This window comes from Halichoerus grypus, chromosome 6 (assembly GCF_964656455.1).
Source record: "Halichoerus grypus chromosome 6, mHalGry1.hap1.1, whole genome shotgun sequence".
Taxonomy (NCBI): Eukaryota; Metazoa; Chordata; class Mammalia; order Carnivora; family Phocidae; genus Halichoerus; species Halichoerus grypus.
In genome coordinates this window covers 142,093,745-142,115,013 of record NC_135717.1, presented here as the reverse complement: position 1 = coordinate 142,115,013, position 21,269 = coordinate 142,093,745, and the positions used below count along the sequence as shown (strand labels likewise).

General features: G+C 34.9%; 2 protein-coding genes across 23 annotated transcripts in view; one reads left to right on the top strand and one right to left on the bottom strand.

The window, feature by feature from the left end:
• PPFIA2 (PPFI scaffold protein A2) overlaps positions 1 to 14,974 on the top strand; it is a 471,063-nt gene extending 456,089 nt beyond the window's left edge. For 15 of the 18 annotated variants that reach the window (XM_078076354.1, XM_078076353.1, XM_078076364.1 and 12 more), the window contains 6 exons: positions 287 to 384; positions 5,860 to 6,035; positions 6,960 to 7,028; positions 10,124 to 10,283; positions 11,489 to 11,580; positions 13,603 to 14,974. In XM_078076354.1, coding sequence (XP_077932480.1) covers positions 287 to 384; positions 5,860 to 6,035; positions 6,960 to 7,028; positions 10,124 to 10,283; positions 11,489 to 11,547 — 562 coding nt within the window. In that variant the 3' untranslated portion in view covers positions 11,548 to 11,580; positions 13,603 to 14,974. The remainder of the gene's footprint in view (positions 1 to 286; positions 385 to 5,859; positions 6,036 to 6,959; positions 7,029 to 10,123; positions 10,284 to 11,488; positions 11,581 to 13,602) is intronic. The other 3 variants (XM_078076356.1, XM_078076363.1, XM_078076361.1) reach the window with 1 other exon arrangement.
• A 1,434-nt stretch (positions 14,975 to 16,408) lies between these two features.
• Positions 16,409 to 21,269, bottom strand: part of ACSS3 (acyl-CoA synthetase short chain family member 3) — a 146,890-nt gene continuing 142,029 nt past the window's right edge. For 4 of the 5 annotated variants that reach the window (XM_078076367.1, XM_078076366.1, XM_078076368.1 and 1 more), the window contains 3 exons: positions 18,946 to 19,045; positions 18,681 to 18,856; positions 16,409 to 17,867 (listed from right to left, as the gene is read on the bottom strand). In XM_078076367.1, coding sequence (XP_077932493.1) covers positions 17,799 to 17,867; positions 18,681 to 18,856; positions 18,946 to 19,045 — 345 coding nt within the window. In that variant the 3' untranslated portion in view covers positions 16,409 to 17,798. Of the gene's footprint in view, positions 17,868 to 18,680; positions 18,857 to 18,945; positions 19,046 to 21,269 lie in introns of those variants that run through there. The other variant, XR_013449288.1, reaches the window with a different exon arrangement.

Here is a 21,269-nt window from a genome sequence, read left to right as displayed (position 1 = left end):
TGATGGAAGATAAAGACATATGGATAAACAACATAATCCATAGTTATTTTCAAGACTGTGGTTTTCTTATTTTGAAATTAATATTTTTACTCTTTAGAAACATGGTGTGCTTCAAATAACTGTAGTTTGTTTCCCACCAGTACTAAAGGATTTAATTACAAATGTAATTTATTATTCCATTGCCCTAAGAAGTAGTGCATAGTGTTGACTATGCTTAATCAAAGAACATTTATTATCTGCTGAGTAAATTCAATGTGTTTTCTTCTTTTTTTAAAAAAAATAACAGAACAAGTTTACAATATGGAATTATGTGCTTAAAGAGGTTGAATTATGACAGAAAAGAACTAGAAAGAAGACGGGAAGCAAGCCAACATGAAATAAAAGGTAGTATGTCTTTCTTTCATATCAAATACCTTTTTTTCTGGGGTTTTTAGTTTTCACTTTTATGAACCCCAAATGCTCTATATGTTACAAGGTCTCTAAGTAGCATAACTATTTATGCCACTATTTAGAATTGTGTCATCATTATTTCTTTTTTATTGCTTTTATGAAACATTAAATATAAACATAAAAAAGATATCATCACTTTATAAGGTGAATATCCCATCTAGGACATATTCTTGATTTTTTTAAAAAATTGCATTGACTCCTTATGAACAAATGAATCATGAACAAATGATCATGAACAAATGAATAAATTAAGATTTATTCCTCTGAACCTATTAATTATACATTCTGTTTGTCCTAAAGATACCTTCAGGTAGACATTTTCGTCAAACTTTTTAATACAACATTCTCATATTCAACAGAGAAACATGGTATATAATTTATTTATAGCAGTTCATCTTTGGTTTATATCATTTGAATTTTATTTCAGTGCTTAGAAATTTTATTTTGTACTCTAGTTACAGAAATTATATAGGGATTTTATATAGAAGTTACACAGAGATTTCCCCTCTATAAATGAGACTAATCCATTAATAATTTTAGCTATAATTGTTAAGTCAAAGAAATTATTTAGAAGCATTGCTAATTGCTGCAACTATTGTGTGTATAAAAAGGTTTGATTTGAATAAGAAAAGACACTCCCTATTACAGATTAGAAAAGTATTGTATTTAATCATTAATGCTCTAAATGTTGAGAACTACCTTAATATACAGGGGAAAGAATTGTTTAAAAGAACATGTGAGATCTTATATTTATTAGACACCACTTTACTTTTATTACTATTGGTGAAAGAAAATTTAATTGTTGGGTATAAGTATTTATGGGTCTTTTTCAGTAAAAATCATCAGTCCACTTATGTCCATTTATATTTTTTTAAAGGAAAAAATTTCTCATTAAGGGAAATATCACCAAATTTTTTGCAGAAGATTTTGGATACAAGCAATGTTTCCATTTACTCTTCCCCAGGAGTTGATATATGGGAGCATTTCATCAAATTCAATAGGTGTTTTTACATTAATTGTTCACAGTTAGGCCTGAGTCTCTGTTTTCATCTTCACTTCTTTTGGGGCTCACTTTTTTGGGGGGGCTCACTTTAAATATGAAAATAGTATGTGCTGCATGTTACATTACCCTTTCCTTCCTATTCAAGTTTAACGCTGTTTTATTCCTTAGGATTATCTTAGACTTCTATCATTTTCATTTGTGATAAACAATGTCAGAAATTACTCTTATCTTTGGCAGTTTGGGGAACAGCGCATTAGTTCTAGTAGAATGGGCTTGAATGCACATGAAGGTGATTGGTTAATATATTTTTCTATATATGGTTCATTGAAGAGTAGATAGACACACAATGGATTTCTTGTAACAGTTCATTTGACTCATTACTTAGGAGCAAGAAAGTGTTTTTCCATTATCAAAGTTGAGTTGTTTGATTTCACTTTATTTTGGGGCCCCAGGAAATTGCAAGTTGTTTTCAGTACATTGTCATTCAGTTGAGTTGAAATTTGGGAACGAATTGATCAAAGAAAGACCTTAGAAAGAAGTCTATGCTTGACCTAACAAAAGATGTTTTAGCACAAATAGATTTTACCCATGGGATACCACTTTCTAGTTTTCTTTCTGAAGTAGTTTTTCCAATTAGATTTTATTATGCTTGGTCTCACCACATGGAATGCTTCATATATAGGCAGATGTAAAAGAGAGGGAGAAATTACCAATTTGGCCCTACACCAAATATTATATTAGTGTTTGGCAGCTACTGGTTAGAACATAGCCCTGAGAAAAACTGCTGTGATTTACTATGATTGTACACAGACTGCTCCATATGATAGGTGGCTGTGAGTGAGATCATAAAAAGCCCCTGTTTCCTGTAGCTGATCCAATGACATTTGCAGGAATAACTCTTGACGCTGACGAAGGGTCTCTGTTATTATCTGAAGTGTTAATTAACCTTGACCTTAATAAATAGCTTTCTGAAATGAGGGGACCATGTGAATATCAAGAATGTACTAACATTTAATTTGTTGCTAGGAAACAGTCAACACTGATGTCTAGCCATTTATTGTTGAGGTCAAGAAGATCCTTACAAAAGCTTTAAAGTCAGGGCATAAATTTTTCTTGAAAACAGATTTATAGAAAGGGATCTGATTTACAAAATGAAAAAAAAAGTATATTGCTGTTCAGAAGGAATAAAGTTTAGATTAGTGCTTTATTTACCTTCACCCTATAAATAAATGGATTATTTTCTATTTATAATTTTATAAATTTGAGTACTCTGAGCTACAGGTGTGGCAATGGAATTTTAATGAAGGTATATTTGCGGAAATACGGTAAATGCAAATGTCTTGTCTATATTTGCAGAAATACAGTAATACAAATGTCAAAATATAAGCCCATCTCTAGAAAAGAACAAGCACTTCCTACTTACAGATCCACTTCATGCAAAGAAAACTGGACGGTTTTGTTATTTTTTGAGGAAACCGTTGTAGCATTACTTTTTAAAAATATTGCACTTAGCGAAAGCAATTGGAGAACAGCTGCTGTCAGCCACACGTACCTGCCCAACTTCTGAAGTGCAAGTTCAGTGCAACTGGTAGTTCGAATCGATCTGTTATTATCAACAGCAGTTGATTAATTTAACCAAAATATAATACTAACCAACTTATATTCCATTTTCCAAGATTTAACACCTCAATAGAACAAGCTAATGAAAACTCAAAGGAAAATACACCCTTTAGGAATGACCCAGGGAGACCCAGTGAATGAATGTGTGTGTGTGTGTGTGTGTGTGTGTGTGTGTGTGTGTGTGTATACATTATAAAATTTCTCTATCTAGTAAAGAATTTCTCTGTAGAGTAAAAAATTTCTGTATGTAGTAAAGATCATTAAGAAAGTCTTTTGCCTTGTTGAAGACATGGGGAAAGAAAGACCCATAAGTGTGAGGGAGACAATAAACATCCTTCTCCCTAAAGAAATTCATTCTGCTTAGGCTGGAACAGGAAACAGTAATGACTGTGGGAAGTGGGCATTATGAGTCTTTCTTCACATGTTCCTCATTAACTAAAAAAAAAATAAGGATTGGAAAAGATATATAGAAAATCCAAGTAATCTAATGATATGCCATATAATTCAAATTAATATGTGAATTTATCAGGGTCTGTATATAAAAATTCAATATGGCTAAAAAGAAATGAACTACCAAACCATGAAAAGACATGGAGGGACCGTAAATGCATACTGCTAACTGAAAGAAAAGTACTGTATGATTATACTGTAAGAATCATACCATATCATTCCAACTATATGGCATTCTGGAAGAGGTAAAATTCTGGACACAGGAAAAATTGATCAGTGGTTGCCTACTGAATTGGAGAGGGAGGGATAAATAAATGTTGTACAGGGGATTTTTAGGGCAGTGAAACTATTCTGTATGATGCTATAATGATGAATACATGTCATTATACATTTGTCCAAACCTGTAGAGTGTACACCACCAAGAGTGAACCCTAATGTTAACTGTGGATTTGTGTCAATGCAGGTTTGTCTAATGTAACAAATATAGCACTCTGGTGAGGGATTTTATAGTCAGGAAGGCTGTGTATCTGTGGAGGCAGGGGCTAGATGGGAACACTGTACTTTCTGCTCAATTTTGCTGTGAACTTAAAAATACTCTTTAAAAATAAAGGCTATTTTAAAGTTTCAATAGAAAAAGCTACTATATTTCCCCAAGTATTCTTTATACTTTTTCTGGAAGATAACAGAAATATATTGTCTCACAGTTCTGGGGGCTGGATGAAGGTGTCAGCAGGGTTGGTTCCTTGTAAGGGAGGAAGAATCAGTTCCATGCCTCTCCCCTATTTTCTGGTGGTTTTCTGTCAATCTGTGAGGAAGAATCAGTTCCATGCCTCTCCCCTATTTTCTGGTGGTTTTCTGTCAATCTTGATGTTTCTTGACTTTTAAACACATCACCCTGATCTCTGCCTTGATCTTCATATTGTTTTCCTTGTGTGCATATCTTATTTCCAACTTTCCCCTTTTCAGAAGGAACTCATCATATTGGTTTGGGGCCCACTCTAATAACCTTATTTTAACTAGATTACTTCAATAAAGAACTTCTCTCTAAGTAAGGTAACACTCTGAGGTAGTGGGGGATTAGGACTTCAACATATGAATATTGGGAGGACACAACTCAATCCATAACAACGACAAATTTACCATAATGGCTAAAAACAAGCAAATGAAACAAAACATATGAAAAATACAAAGTATTGGTAAAGATACAGATTTTTATACATTACCATTGGGGGTTTAAATTGTGAGAGTGGAATTTATTTAGCATATATATGGATATTCAAAGCAGCACTATGCTTAATAACCCACAGTGGAATCTAGCCAAATGTCCATCAACAGTAGAATGGATCAGTTGTGGCAATCATACAATGGGGTGCTAAGTAATGATGAAAATAAACAAGACTTCTATTTTCCATAGCACAGATGAATCCCATATTGAGTGAAAGACACAGACACAAAAGTACGTATTGTACAGTTTCATTTATAAAAAGCTAAAAAATCAAACCTCAGAAGCAAAACTAATCTGTGCTAAGAATAGTTAGAATATTGGTTACTGTTGACGCGAGGACAGTGACTGAGAACATGACATAACGGGCCCATGTGGAGCAGAGGTATCACTCTCTTGCTTTAATGGTATGCACAAACCTAACGTGATTATAAATGAATGCATTAGGAAAAATGAGTGATGCTTTTGAAAAACTTAAACAATATATAAATACTCTCTGCCCCCCACTTGTGACTTGACTGAGTGCTTGATTTTTGCATTAGTATGCGATTGAAAAATAATGAATTGACAAAGTAGTGGGGTAAGTAGCAAACTATGGAATCACTGTTCTATCTATCTTGGATTTATTGCTTCCGGTTAAAAAAAAGTCTCTCTAGTCTATATTCAATATTTAACTAGTGGTAAAAAAAAAAAAAATGATGAAGAACCATATTAGCTTCTCATTTTGCCATCTTTACTGAAGAGCTGTGTATCAAGACACAAAGGAGAAATGTCCCCATCTGGTGATAAAATCATTGAACTTCAGACAGACCCCTAGAGCTCTAGAATGAAAACAGGAAACACTTTGAGACATCGTGTTCTGTGTGATGGAAGTGCTTTTCAGTGATAACAAACACTCTTCAAATGACAACTTTTTTTTCTAGGCTAAAAGTAGCATAGGTGAGTTATGAGAACGGTAAATACATGCAACACAAGGGGGCCAGGTGCATCAGCGAGTGGATAAAGAAATCGGCATAAATGCTGACTTGGCCAGACACCTGTGGCTCATTTCAGCCAGTAGGTTTGTTTATCATGCAAAATACTGCAGCCTAAAATGATGCACCTCTTTTCCTAGATGTGTTGGTGTGGAGCAATGATCGAGTTATTCGCTGGATACAAGCAATTGGACTTCGAGAATATGCAAATAATATTCTTGAAAGTGGTGTGCATGGCTCACTTATAGCCCTGGATGAGAACTTTGACTACAGCAGCTTAGCTTTATTACTACAGATTCCAACACAGAACACCCAGGCAAGCCCCTTTATGCTGTAGTTGTACTGTGTCCTAATCTATATAACGATGAACTAAACTTTTAGGGAAAAAGTAAAAGTTGGCTGTGCATTCATGATTCCTAATGAGAGTTATTAGCTCAGCTCAACCTTTGAAATGTGTCATTGGGGCTTTAATTTCAAGCCACTGGATTTCTAGCCAAAACAAAATCATAAAATTAAGCAGGAAAAGGGATTTAGAGGTTCTGTAGTCCAACCTTCCACCTGAATGCCAGATTTCTCAAAACAATATCCCTGGCAGATGGCTTTCAGTCTCTGCCTCTCTGAGAGGCGTTCATTTCTATTTACATGTCTGAATTAGACAGACACTTAGCAATGAGGATGCCAGTGATTCCCCAGTCTGGATAATTATTTGAAATCATCAGAGTTCCTTAAAAACTTAAAAGAAAGCCTGCAAGCTTCATCACAGGCCTAAGAAATCAGATATCCAGAGATAAGATATAGGAATCCTAATTATCTCAAGTTTCCCCCAAATAATGATCATTGAACAAGTTTGAGAATAGATGTGATGAATATCACGCATTGACATGATAAATATCATGTATACATGTGATGAAAATTTGGCAGTCAACTTTATTCTGTTTATATATATTGTGAAGTTTATATAAAATATTCAGTTGGATTAAAGTAACAAAGTGAGGTCAGTGCCCCTTGACCTCAGACATGTATGCGAGGCTATCTCTCCATTGTCCACAGACTAAAGAAAATTGCCCTGCTTTATATTTATAACTAAAACTTGCAATGGCTTGCAGACATGGAGGACTAAAAACTTAAGCTCCCATAAATAAAATAGGATTTGTAATGTTTTCTCAAATGAATGTAATCTCTATGTTTTTTAAAATAAAATGTGACTTTGACGATGATAACTGTACTTTGATGTCAACAGGCAAGGCAGATTCTTGAAAGGGAATACAATAACCTCCTGGCTCTGGGAACTGAACGGCGACTGGATGAAGTAAGTCCTTCTGTATCATTCACAAGGGATCTCAGAGAGTACAAGTAAAACGGCTTTCAAGGAATAGTGCTCAAAAATCAATCAGATGCATGTTCCCGGGATAGAATCTAAAATTTTCCGTATTGTTCTTAGATATTAAGTGTTATGACTCATTTGGTTTTAGAAAAAACTTTATGAATTCATAAACATTGTCATATCAGCCATTAGGAACACAAAGAAGTAATTCCGAAACAGGCTCTTTTATGAGCTGTGACTGAAAAATTATGTTGAGTGACATTTAAAAAAAAAGCAATGATAACACTAATCCTGATAAATTCAGCTTTTTAATAAGGAATGTACTTATTTCTTAAATATCAGTATATCTTCACAGGAAATTTTGGGATATTAAAATGAAGAGAAAACTTGCTTTCAGTAAAGGGGAAGCTTTTCATTATTTTAGATAGCAATATTGAGTTTTCCTTAAAAACATGAAAAACATTTTGACAGTCACAAGATTTGAAAGCCACATGGAATGTAAGAATCCCAAGCATCATATATGCATGTTTAAATTACTTGGAAAATAATAAACATGTAAGTAGCCTCCTGAGATAAAGGAATACAAGGGGCATTGGCAAACCGTGCATTGATAAATGCAGTGGACTTTAACAGTCCTTCTGAGTTTTTTACAGGGCCTTTCTGGAAGAAGTAAGAAGAAAACCTGAGTATGAAGTCGAAAATGCAGAGATGCATAATTCTGTGTTGCAAAATGCAGGTGTTTCTTGGCTATAGAGAAAAGCTGATTAAAATAATTTTGTGAATGAACCCAGCAAATCCTAAAATGAGGCAATTATTCCACACTCAAACAGGCAGGACAGAGGATCTTGGATTTATAAAACCCAGGCTTTCTTTTGCAGAGGAGGTTATAGACAGATAAGCTCTACAGTCTTGACCTCAGCTAACTTCCTATAAATTCATCCTCCTGTCCAATCAGGATAATGATTAATATTTTTAAAACCCAGTTAATACTTAACTGATTTTCATTTTATAAGTTGTTTGATAATCTTTTGTCCTTATTCTTAATTGTTGAATCAAAAAGATAGTCTACATATACCTATATCCTTTTGAACATAATTATTCTCCTTGCTTAAAAGTTGCAAAAGGAATTTTAATAAAAATTATTAAAGATCTGTCCTATTGCTATGTTTTAAAATGTGGATTGACCCAAAGGAGCCAGGTAGAGACACAAGCCTATATGAGTTGCTTTCTGAGAGTAAAAAATAAGCAGAAAGGTCTAAATGGAATGTGACTATCTGCCTTTAAAATATGCTGCATCTTTTTCTTATTGTTAAAAACATGGCACATGATTTTATTACTCAAACTCTGTAGTCTCTTTTGTCCTGTTTTTTGTTTGTTTTTGGTTTTATTTATTTATTTATTTATTTATTTATTTTTAGTGTGAACAAAAATAGCTAAACAACTTACCCAGAACCAGAGTGTACTTGTTTCTGGGGCTGATTACATTCAGATTCCACTAAAAGAATTTGAGAAGTGCTCATGTGCTTCTATAGACTTTGACTTCAGTTAAGTGGGTATCTTTTAACCTCACCTCATGGAAACTTTTTCCTCTGATGTTGTTGCTTGTAGGTCCTATTAACTTTCTGCAGTAACACTGTATTAAAAGAGCAAAAGGAATCATTATTTAAATCTTCAACTTGCTTATTTTTCAGTCCTTAACTCATGCATCATAGGAGTTGTATATCCCTACAATGTAATGTAGTGTTTAGTAGAACTGAAGGATATTTATCTTTATCCAACAACTCTTTCAAAATTCAAGAAATCAGAGAGGCCACAACTGTGAAATTCTGTTCCTTTTCTTTATTTATAAACATTTGGAGGCGTAGGACCATGCAGAACCTGGCAGCTGAGAAAAGGAATAGCAGACATCTCTTAAAGTGTAAAATGGCTACCTAATCTAAACAAAATTTAGATTTGGATAATAAGAATTCTAGTAAAACTATATATATATATATATAATTTCATAAATTTTCTTCTTTCCCAAAATGACTCTGAATGTCAATTAAATTAGCAATCTATGATGAAGAATACCTTATAATTTTACTCATTTATAACAATGATAATTTGAGCCAAAGTGAAATCACCTGAGCTAGTAGGGTCAACCCCACATACTGAGCTGTAACTTCAGGGAATGGACAGCCATTGCCTAGATAAGAAACTTAGTAAGAAGATAAGATCTATGTAGAATGATTAATATATTCTTAGAATTTGACACAAAGAATAATTTGTGTTTAATAAAGAATACTACTAGTTAGACACTCGGTTACATAGCATTCCTCACGAATTTAGAGAAAGTTCATTGTATCTGAGGACATACTTTGTGTATGCACAGAGAGGAAAGAGAGTATATCATTATGATATAGAATTACACTTGTAAAACAGCAACCAGAATTATATTATGCTTTTAGTGGCATCTAAGGAGCACATGGATTTATTAAAAGGATGGTTTCCAGGCTGCGCAGGTTTTTCAGTAAACTACAAGTTAATTCAGTATCAGCTGAAATCTGATGAATGACAAATTTAGAGTTTCTTACATAGACTATAGGCTGTAGTGTTTCATATGATCCAGGCTATATCAAATATAGCTTTTCCCTTTCTCTTTTTTACATAAAAGTAAAATTCAAGAAGTAGTTCTTCAAGTCTGTGAGTCAAACGCAGTTTGCCTAACACTTTTTAAACTAAGTATGTCATCTCATACAGTAAAATGAGTTGGCTTACAGTGTAACAAAGAACAGCTAATATTCTTTTCAGAGAAACTTTTGGGGTTTTATTTTAGATTTTCAAAACTGTTTACATTTATAGAGAGCAAACTTTAGATTTGAAGTCACAGGAACATTTTTATAAAAACATTTCTGTTGCAAATCTCCTGTGTTATCATTTCGGAATCATAGAACTCTCAAAATAAAGCACAATATTCCATATGTGTGCTTTACAGACTGAATATTAATCATTAATATTACATGTTTCTAAGCACACATTTTTAAGTACCTGGACTAGTTTACTTGTTGTTATCACATCAAATTATAATTCTATATTGGCAGAGTGATGACAAGAATTTCAGGCGTGGGTCAACATGGAGAAGACAGTTTCCCCCCCGTGAGGTACATGGAATCAGCATGATGCCTGGGTCCTCAGAAACATTACCGGCTGGATTCAGGTTAACCACAACATCTGGGCAATCGAGGAAAATGACAACGGATGGTATAGTAGTTTTGCATTTCTGCTTATAAAGTAAAAATACCAGTTTAGCAAATGCTAGTATCATTCTCTGACCTTGCATAGCTTTCTGGAATTCTTAAGTTGGTTTGCTCTGCTTGAAGTTTACTTTGCTTTCATCAAAAACCAAACTCTTGTAAACGGCTAATGCATGAACCCATGGCACCTCGTTCACATTTTTAAAAAGAATTTAGAAAATCCTAAAAAGGACAATTTTTGGCTAATGTCCACATCTAGGAAGAACAATACTCATCTGCATGATTTGTGTTTCTTTACTCTTCTATTCTCAAAGTAAAGAATTTGTTTAGTTAGAGGTTGGATTTGGACTAATGGTCCTTAGTGGATGGAAATTAACTCTGTGGTCACCCTACGTGTTTGAATATTGTGAGTTTTATATTTTGTCTTAGAAACCCAGACTTATCAGATCTTTTCACCTCTGACCAAGGCAGAAGGCCTTAAATAAACAAGCACAACTATGAGAAGAGAATTAAACAAACACAAAGCCAACAGTAATTTCCCAATTAGTATTATTTCCTTCTGTGGACATTAGACTTGTGTTACATACTTCACAAAGGAAAACAGCCATTCTGAAGGAGAGACCACTTTGAAATAGTAGTCACAAAGTTATTTCTATTTGGGAGGCATTAAAAAAAAAAAAAAAGATTCCCTCTCTCTTTATTAAGACAATTGCCCAGAGTCATTATTTCTGTTCAAGGTTATAGCTCTCATGGCCCTTAAAATTAGTTCCAATATAAACCGTGATCTCTGATCTACACGTCTTCTCACTTATTAATATTATGGAACATGTTAACAAAATTCATGAGGAATCTAATGTGATTAAAATTAGTGAAGAAGCTCTTTAATACTTGGAGGGGGAAAAAAATCCACTATCCTGAATTCTCTAGGAGCAATCTTCGCTTCAAAAACAGAAGCACCGTGGGGAGCTGCTTTTGTTACAGTCTTCATCTAAGGAGGACTACACAACAACCCGAAAGCACAGTTGAATCACACTGGAATAAATTTTCATTAGTAACTTGGTCTAGTGGGAAGGGATGTGAGTGGCCTATGTCTGAAAGAAAGAAGGTCTACTAATATGTTCAGGATCCCTTTACGCAGGGGATCATCTTTCTCATCTGAGATTCTGTACTCCATCATCCAAGTTCCTCTAAAGCACTTTTCTCCGTTTGCAGTTGCTTCATCAAGACTGCAGAGGTTAGAGAACTCCACTGTTCGCACATACTCATGTTGACAAGCCACTCAAAGGAGGCAGCACTGACTTGCTGTGAGTAGCTTTCCTCGGCTGACAAAAGACAAACCACCCCAAAGTGGAACCTACATAGAGTAGGAAATATACACGATACTCTTTGGGATGGCCTAGCGGTCCAGAAGGGAGATCACCCTCTTGGATCGCTAGAGGGTAGAAGACGAGTCTTAGTATCGTAGCTCTGAATCTGGTCTTTCCATCACCATCTGCCTGCTCTGACTGATGTAAGGTCCCACTGTTGGCGGCCTGGCACTATCTCATTACACATCAGCAGGTCACAGCCCCAGCCACCGTCACCTGCTTTTGAGTAGCATTTTATATGGACGCACATAGCATTTTACTGAGGACAGTTCGGCACCTTCAGAATGACACACTTCTAAGTGAATATTTTATGTAGGGGAAGCTGAAGTAAGCAGAGATTGATTCTAGTAGGTACACAGAGTCAAATAGCAGAGACAGGAAAATGACTTAGAGGTTGTTTATTATTAAAAACAAAAGGGTAACTGACAATTTTGAACTTTTCGCATGTTGTTTTTCATCGCTGTGATTTATATTTGTTGAAAACAAATATGAGTTTTAAGTAGCTGGGGCTTACAGCATAGGAACAAAGTGAAATTATAAGAATGGCAAATAGGACTAAAACCTTGATTATATCATCATAAGATGCAGGCATTTGTATTTAGAGAAATACTTAGCTGATGAAATCTACTTTCAAGTCCATATAAAAATGGAGTTTGACTGAAACACATTTGGTAGTAAGACTGTAGTTTCCTGGATTATAAATGTCAAGTGCTCATGAAACTTTTTTAACCTAAAACTGAGTTTTACCAAAATATTCACCATTTATAATAAATTAATATTTTGGAAAAATAATTTTTAGAGCAATATTTAGAACCCAATATATGCACAGGGATGGGGAGAGGAAGCAGTTATAGGCAGAGGAACAGCTCATCTTGTGCTGTTTATTCATTGCCTTGAACTAAAAGCTCCATGCAATTTATTGTTGGTCTTTGGGGCCTAATATGGGAGCTGGTAGCTGCCTTATTTGGGTCAGTATTTGAAGCTGCTGATAAAACAAAAAGCTTTCTGATAAGAGATTTAATTTCAGAATGTAAAACCTAATATTAAAAATTTAATTATGGTATACAATTTGGCATCTAATTAGGCACGATCTAAAGTATATAATGATTCGGCTAAATAGGAGGCTTTCCAAAATACTGTTTGTAATAGCTTCTACATGATAATTTCCCCAGGAACTGAATACTGCACTAATTTACCAATGACTATTTAATATGTTGAGTAGTGCTTGCTTCTTAGTTCCTGACTGATGGGTAGAATTACTCTTTAACTATTTGCAGTCTGTATTTTGTGCATGGCATTCTAGTTCACATTTCCCAGTTTTTACCATTAAATAGGATAAACGTATTTATTTACAATAACCTAATCTAGGACAACCAATTTCTATTAGCACTTTTGTTATTAAAAGAATTCAGAACATATCATTTATTGTTTCATTTGTGTTGGGAAGAGAAACTGTGAGCTTTTCCTAAGTATATTATCACAGGAAAGAATCAGTGATGCCCCATCACTGATCCAGATCCCTTAAAATATGTCATTTATTACCATTATGTTTTCGTCACAGTTAAACAAAGGTGTCTTTTTAAGAGCTCTAAAAGATATGAACTCGAATATGACTCTCTTCCATGGAAAAGGTCAACTCAACCAAATTTATTGATGAGCAAGCTCTAAATTTTTCAAAAGGATTGCTCACATTTTCTGTGAATACCTTTGTTTCTATTTACCGCCATGCTTTCCACAAACTTGAGCAAATCTTGTTACTTATTAAGTTGGCCTGCACAAAATCGGCGAAGAGCAAATGTTAATTACCTACAGCTCTCAGTCAGATCCTAGCTGACATTCTGGGCACGGGCTCCCAGGGCAGACGTAGGCAGGCTGCACGGAGATCACCAACAGTGGCAGAGGGGGATTGTCCAGGCTGGGAGCTGTGGGTAGACTAACGCTGTGCATTAAATATTTTAGATGTCTTTTCCGTCTACTCTACCTAAAGTGCACTACCATCTCAGAAGACGAACAGTGAAAACCTTTGTGAAGACTGAATTCTAAGGACACAACCACAAGTAATGACTTATTAAGCTGAAAATGTGATCTGGGGGGAGTCAGATATTAAGTTTGATTAGTTGACTACAATTGTAAGAAAATGCTTAAGTCATTTGAATAATAAGCGTCATCCACATCCTACATTCTGTACAACAGATGCTTTTATGAAATGGAGCCACTTGTTTTTTCATGTTTTATTGTAATATACTACGCATTTATGTATTACTGTGTATGTATTTCTTTTTAAATGTGTCTTATGTAAATGGATATAAATATGATTTTTAAAAAAATAAAATATATGGTTCATGGAGTCTCGAGTGCAAACATTTGACAATTCCAAGTACTGTTTGTATTTTACCATCCCACCATTTTTACAGTTTTTGAATTGTAACAGTCAAATCGATATGTTTCTCCTTCAAGTCTGTCAATACTTAAAGCTGAAAACCTGCCTCTGATCATGTAAAAAGGAATGATTTAACCTGGAACTGGAGCCAAAAATAGTCCTTTAAAGGCAATCAGGGATGTCCTAAATCTTTAGAAATAGCACTGTGATGGCTCGATCTCCTTTTCAATACAAAACAGAGCTAAACTGTTTACAAGAGTCAAAAGCAATTATTTAAAAAAATTTATAAGGAATAAACATTATCTTCTCTTGTTACCTGTGGACCAAGGAAAAAAAGAAAAAAAACTTCTTTACTAAGAACCACATGTTCATCAGATATCTTGAACCGCCAGCCAGCACTGTTCAGTGAATGTCAACCACTGCGGAGTCTGAGGCTCATTTCCATTGAAAAACAAAACAAAACAAAACCCAGAAACCTTTCCCTTTTGTCAATGTAACAGGGCATTAGTCAGACTCATGTATAATGTTATAAGCTTCTAGCCAAGATGGCCTTGTTGCGACTTCCCTGAAGTCAGTCTTATCAGAGGAAATAAATGAAAGACAGAATGATTAACATATATAGTGTATAAAAGTATAGAAGAGTAATCTCTTCCCTGTGGCTTTATTTGGTGGTGTTACTGTTGTTTATTCTTTGTTTATATGGGAGATTTCAAAGTAAAAACCTATTTAATAATACCATTTATCTAACTGCTGATTTTCTGCTGCTTGATCTTATGAAGCGCAAGACCTGTCATTAGTAATTTCCTTTTTGTATTTAATTTGCTATGTTTGCACGTACATTACATTTGTTTTGATGTCTGTTTTTGTTTAACAGATTCAGTCGAAAGGTAATGGTAACAGAAACCCTTTCCATTGTCAATAAAAAAAAAATACTTCCAGTTCTCTGTTTAATCTTTGTTTTCTAGTCACCTAATGTTTAACAATTTACTTGAACCATAATGCAAATTGTCCTTTTAGCGACTCTCAATCTAATATTTATCTTCAATAGTGAGTCTGCCACAAGAGGGAGCCCTAAACTTGCTTATGAAGGTGATTTTAAATTTTCTAGAAATGTTGCCTGAGCAGAAACAATGGGAAAGAGCTTTCTAAGCTCATCTGATCATGGGGATCTTGACTTAAGGAAATGAAATGTAATATAGAAACTATGATATTATAATAACAAATGATTTGTATCTACTCTCAATACATGATTTAATCACATAATCAGTTTCTCCCCTTTAGAGATCATCTGGTAAGAAATAGTAATCGTTTATAATAGACTCTAATGTAGAGCGATAAAAAGATCTACCTGTTCCCTCAAAAAAAGTATAAAATACTCTTCAACGTATAATATAATTTCTGCCAGATTCTAAACTCCATTTAATTTGGATTTTTAAACTCAGAATCTCAGTAGTTTTCCTTCTGGCCATCTATTAACTTTATGAATTTTCACATTTGTAATGATGAGAGCCTATTCTCAAATACAATTTTATATAAATAAAAGTGCTCTTGAAATGTAAAGCAGGTCTAATTTTTATATATTTAATGTATTGTCTTGAACAAAATAACTCAATTGGAAAACACTTTTCCATAGATTTTAAAAGAACATCTTTAAATTTTTCCAATGTCTTACAGTAAAAATTTACATGGAAATATCAAAAGAAGGCCATGCAGACTTTATTTCAGCACATGTAAATATGACTGTATTTTTAGTAACATTATATTGTTATTTTTAAAGATATATTTAATCCAGAATATTTTAGGTACAACCTAGTGAAAGTGCTTTATGGTAAGTATGAAATAGAAAATTCCTTTTCTTTTTCCTCCCAAATTTTAGGCAATTGACAACTCAAGTGTATCTTTCTTGCCCCACTTTTCATCAATGAAAGTAACGGTATTTCTTCTCCAGCCTCATGCACCGTTTTCCAGTCCCACTCAACTGGAAAATAACTCAAGCCTGATTGCTAATGTGCCCCTTCAGAATTGATTGCAGGACAAATGTGCAAGAGATCCCACAGATGTACCTTTCACACATGCCTTTGTTTACACCTTGCAAATGAACGATGACATGCATTGAGCTAAAGAATGTGCCATTTCAAATTAACTGAATCTTATATGAAAAAATAAGGTAATGCATTTTAAACATTGAAAATGTTATTATTTGTTAAGATTACAGTTGTGATTATGAGTAAAATGTACCCAAGAGAAAAGACACTTTAAGGAACCCGACAGCTTCAAATTATAAGTTGAATGTCTATCTAGTTGGTTTAATTCAGGCTACTAAAAAAACTAAAGAGAACAGTTAGCTGACTATATTTTTTCAGGTATAAACAACCAAGAAGCCGATTTAAGCAAACAGGACTTTCCTTTGAGAAGCCATTTATTTATACAGCCTATGGTCCAAAAAAAAAGCTATCATTTTCAGAATGTCTTACACTGGTTGTAAGTAATTTTTATGAAACAAGTAAATAAGCTCTTACGTGTTATCTCTCAAATATATTTCGTGCCCAGACTATTACGTTAGGACAGCTACTCTTAAAAATAGTGTTCCTGATGGACTGAAAGATTGGGAAATACTTTGAGCACCATCAAAGACTCAATGAGCATGGTATATTTTTTTACTTTAAATGTATTCTTTGATAACTGATATCAGGTAGAATCCTAAGTAATCCTATGTAAATCACATATTTAACTCTATCAAGCTACTCTGGCTAACTGGCACATTATCATAAGCTTAGTAACAAAGACTCATTTTCAATTACTCTTAATTTCTCAATACTTTTCTATAAGTTTAAATGGAAAGATGTGTTTGGAGGTCACAATATTTTTTTTTAGTGAGTTATTATTTAAGAATTAGAGATTTCACATAAAAATCTGGATTTGGGGTTTCTTCAAAATTCCTGGTCTTTAGCATAATGTAAAAACTTTTACATTTCTTCCTTAAGAACTTTCCTTGTCGGTTTACCCCATTTCTGTGTCATTTGCTTGTTTTGATAGGAAGCTGGAATCATTAAGTGTATAGTCTAAGAACCTGAGACAGGAGGAGGAACTCCAAACAGCTCTCATCTCCATGACAAAGAGATCGGATTAAATGACCTCTAGGATCTGTCAGGCATGTGATTTCCCTTGACTAAAAATGGCCTGAAGGCAGAGCTGTACTCTGGTATCCAACCTTCCCTCAGGAAATGTATGACGAGACAGATCCCCTATCTAGAAAATCATCTGTCTAGATGATTACCTAAGACCTCCCATGTTATCAATTTCATTTAAAATAACGGGGCATGGGGACATCTCAAGAATATTAGAAAATACTCAGAATTTCTGTAAGAAAAATGATAATTATTTTCGGACTTCAACTTGAGTTTTAGGTTTTGGGTCAAAGCTAGAGATTCCTCATTTCAGGAAGTAGCTCTATATTAATGTGTCTCTTTCAATTAAAATATTTGGGGGGTTCAGCTTTTAAAAATCATACATTAGATATATTTTTCTTAAAGTGCTAGACAACCTTTAAGGGGCCATGTTATAGGCAACTGAAAAAGATGCTCTTTGGATCTAATCAAACAGAAGGCACAGGTCTTTCACTAGGCTTCAAGTATTGTTTTTTAGACCAAGCTTTACAATTCATATTTCAGTTTGCAAGTAATTTCTATTTAAATATTTATTTATGGGAAATAATTCCAAAAATTTGACTCCAGTTAGAAAATTGATTCAAATTGACTCAAAATAGGGAAAAAAGTCATGATGACTGCTTCAGCACTTCTTCTATGTGCCCAAAAATGCTGGGGTCTTCAATTGTAGGTGTTATCTGGAAAGAAAATACGAGTCAGGTGAATGCTCTTCCTTGAACCCCTTTCCCTCTCCCTATAATTAAACAATTACCTGCAATACTGCATTCTCCATTTTCTTATAAAGGCATATAGAAATGTTCAAAAAAGGGGACTCCAAATTTAATATTTTAAAATGTATATATAGTCTTCCAGAGTAATAAACTGTTCAGTTAGCAAAACTATAGGTCCTAAGTGGAATTTCTCTAGAATCCCTCTAATGAGCCTTTCTATGTGCCTCTCTAGAAACATATATATATATTTTTTTGTATTTACAACTACTATTTACTGTTGCCTCACTTTCTGTTAGATCTTAAGGATTAAAGACATGTATATCTATGCACATATAAAGTGCACCAAAATTCGAAGAATATATATACTTGAATTAGCCTAATGTTTGCCAAAATAATTTTCACTCAGAACAGGAGACATAATTAGCATATGCACCAGTTAGAACTGCTTAAGCACGTATAACCAGCCTCAATTGTTTGCTTTCTCATTCAGTAATAGACATTAATGACTACAATGAAGGAAGTTGTATCTTTAATTCAGTAAGATTGCGTTCCCACAAGTTGTTGGAATTTAACTGACGTATTTACTAATAGTAAAAGTACTTCCACACACTGGTACCTATAATCTCGAAGCATATGGTGTTAATTAATCTGTGTTTCCACAACCCTCATTCCTAGAGAGTGGCTATGCAGTTTCCCCCTTAACATGAAAAAAATGTTAATGCCAAAGAAGTGGGGGAGAAACATTTCAGAACCTGGCATAAAACATTTTTGATAATTTACCTTATAGGGCTTGCCGTTGACAAGGGCAGACAGAGCCGACCGGGGAATTTTGCCAGACCTCGTTTTGGGTAACTGTTTGACAAACACTGCATTTCGAAAAGCAGCCACAGGGCCAATGCTCTGTCTCACATGGTTTATAATCTCTTCCAAAACCTGTTCCTCTGTTGTATTTATATCTAGGGAGAAAGTCCAGATGATAAGAACTGAATTAACCTTCGTTAATCATTCAGGGCCCAAACACTCAGGAAGGACAAAGATTTCTCACCTTTTCTCAACACACAGAGTGCTAAGGGCACGTGACCTTTCAAAGGATCTTCCTTGCTGACAACAGCGCAGTCGGCCACAGTACCATGGGAAAGGACTGACTGTAAGAAGGAAAAGCATCCATTTAGAAAATATATGTGTACATATATAAGAATATATATGCACACACACGTATGTATGTATGTATGTATTTCAATTGGGAAAAAAGTACATGTCAGAGAACTGAAAACCTAAAACCTATAGCTAGCTACCTGTGTGGAAATCACTGCTGATTCACAATCCCTATCATTAAAACTGGGGTGAGAAAACTGTTAGGACCCCCATGGTAGTCACTCAGTAAAGGCTAACCGTAATTAAGACAAATTGCTTTGCTTACCTGGAAAGTAAGGGAACTGTTTCTTTGTCTCACTTGCTCATTAATGAGGTCGGGGCAAATACGCAGCAGACACTACATGGGAACAAACTGCAGTGGGCATCCGAAAACAGATGACCTCATGGTGATTTGGCTTCAGTGCTGGCTACCATAAGCGGGCTCTCCAGAGAAATCCAAGGCAGCCCCATGACTAAACGGTGATTTTATTTCTGTATCTGTTACTGAGCAATGAACAGAGCATTTCTTTTGTTGAGTGACCACCCATCCAGAGAGGATTTTCCGACTTGAAAGAAAAGGCTGGGCATGGCATGAAGCCCTGACATCAGATAATCACCCCTGTCAAGGAATCATTTTCATACTGCTTACCCTGAGCTCTAAATATCTTAAAGAACAAAGCAGCTATCTATCTGGAATCACAAGAACCCATAGAGTAACCACATGAAATACAGAAGCTTAGGGTTAAAAAAGCATTTCTACCATGATGGTACTTTTAAATGATTGTTCAAAATATCCTCTTCTGAGAGAGTGATGGGTCTTTCAGTGACTGCAAATCTCTAATAGCTAGAGAAAACAGTGGGCAATATACCAACAGCTCGTTTGGCACTTCTCATTCTTTCAACAAAGAGTTACTAAATCCTTCTCTGTTCCGATCACTGCACTAGGCCCAGTGGTGAGCAAAAACAGGTGGAGCACCATCTCAGGGTGCTTACAGTCTAATGGATGAGGGCAATATTAATAAACAATCACAAGTACTTATTATTATGGATGTTTAAATATAAAAGTGATAAGGGCTCTGGAGAGCTAGCCTGGTTTTTATATGAAAGCCATAGCAGAAGTAGCCAAAAAAACTTGGGTTTTTATAGGAAATATATGGCAAAAGCAGGAGGATAAATACCGGTCTCAGAGAAGCCTTCAGGAAATGACAATGAGTTCAGGTTTACAGGATGAGTAGATGCTGATTAGGCAAGATGGAGAGGCGGGGCAAAGCCCTGAGGAAGGACAAGGCACAAACCATTCAAACCTGAAAGAGATTAATGTAGAGGCAGAGCAGACAGCAAGACTGAGAAAGGAGCAAGAAGAGATGAAGGTGCAGAGGTAGAGAGGGGCTGTGCTAAGGACTTCCAATTTATTTTAGTAACATTGGAAAGGCAATAAAGCATTTTCGGGAGTTGAGGAGGAGAGACAAGATTTTTTTTAATAGACTTTATTTTTTAGAGTAGTTTTAGATTCACAGCGAAATTGAGTGGAAAGCACAGAGATTTGTCATATATGTCCTGCTTCCATATATGCGCAGCCTCCCCCACTCTCAAAATCCCTCACCAGAGTGGTATATTTGTTAGAATTGATGAACCAACATCAACACGTCATTCTCACCTTAGGCCATAGTTGACGTTAGAGTTCACGCTTGGTGTTATACATTCTGTGGGTTTTATGACGTGTGTCCACCATTATATTGCATTTCACAGAATAGTTTCCCTGCCCTAAAAAATATCCTGTGCTCTGCTTATTTATTCTTACTTCCTGCTAGCCCTTGGCAAACATTGATCTTCTCAGAGTCTCCAAAGTCCTTTTTCAGAATGCTGGAATCATATAGTATGTAGTCTTTTCATTGGCTTCTTTTACTTCAGAGTGTATTTTGAAAAACAAATTTACTTTGGGTTCATTGTAGAGAACAAATAGAGGATTGTTAAGGGTGAGTATTACAGTTTGTTGAAATCGCCCATGAGGCTACCATAGTAGACCAAGGAAGGCTATGACAGTGGGTATGAAGATTCTAGAGTTTCTTTAGAGGTAAAATGAACACAATTTTATGATAAATTGGATATGGGGCAAGAAGGTAGAGAAGCTAAGGATGATTCTGTGCTTTTTGGCTTGAACAGCTGATTGGATAGTGGTGCCATTTTCTAAGCCAGAAAATACTAGTGAAGGTTAGGCTTGGAAGGAATGATCAT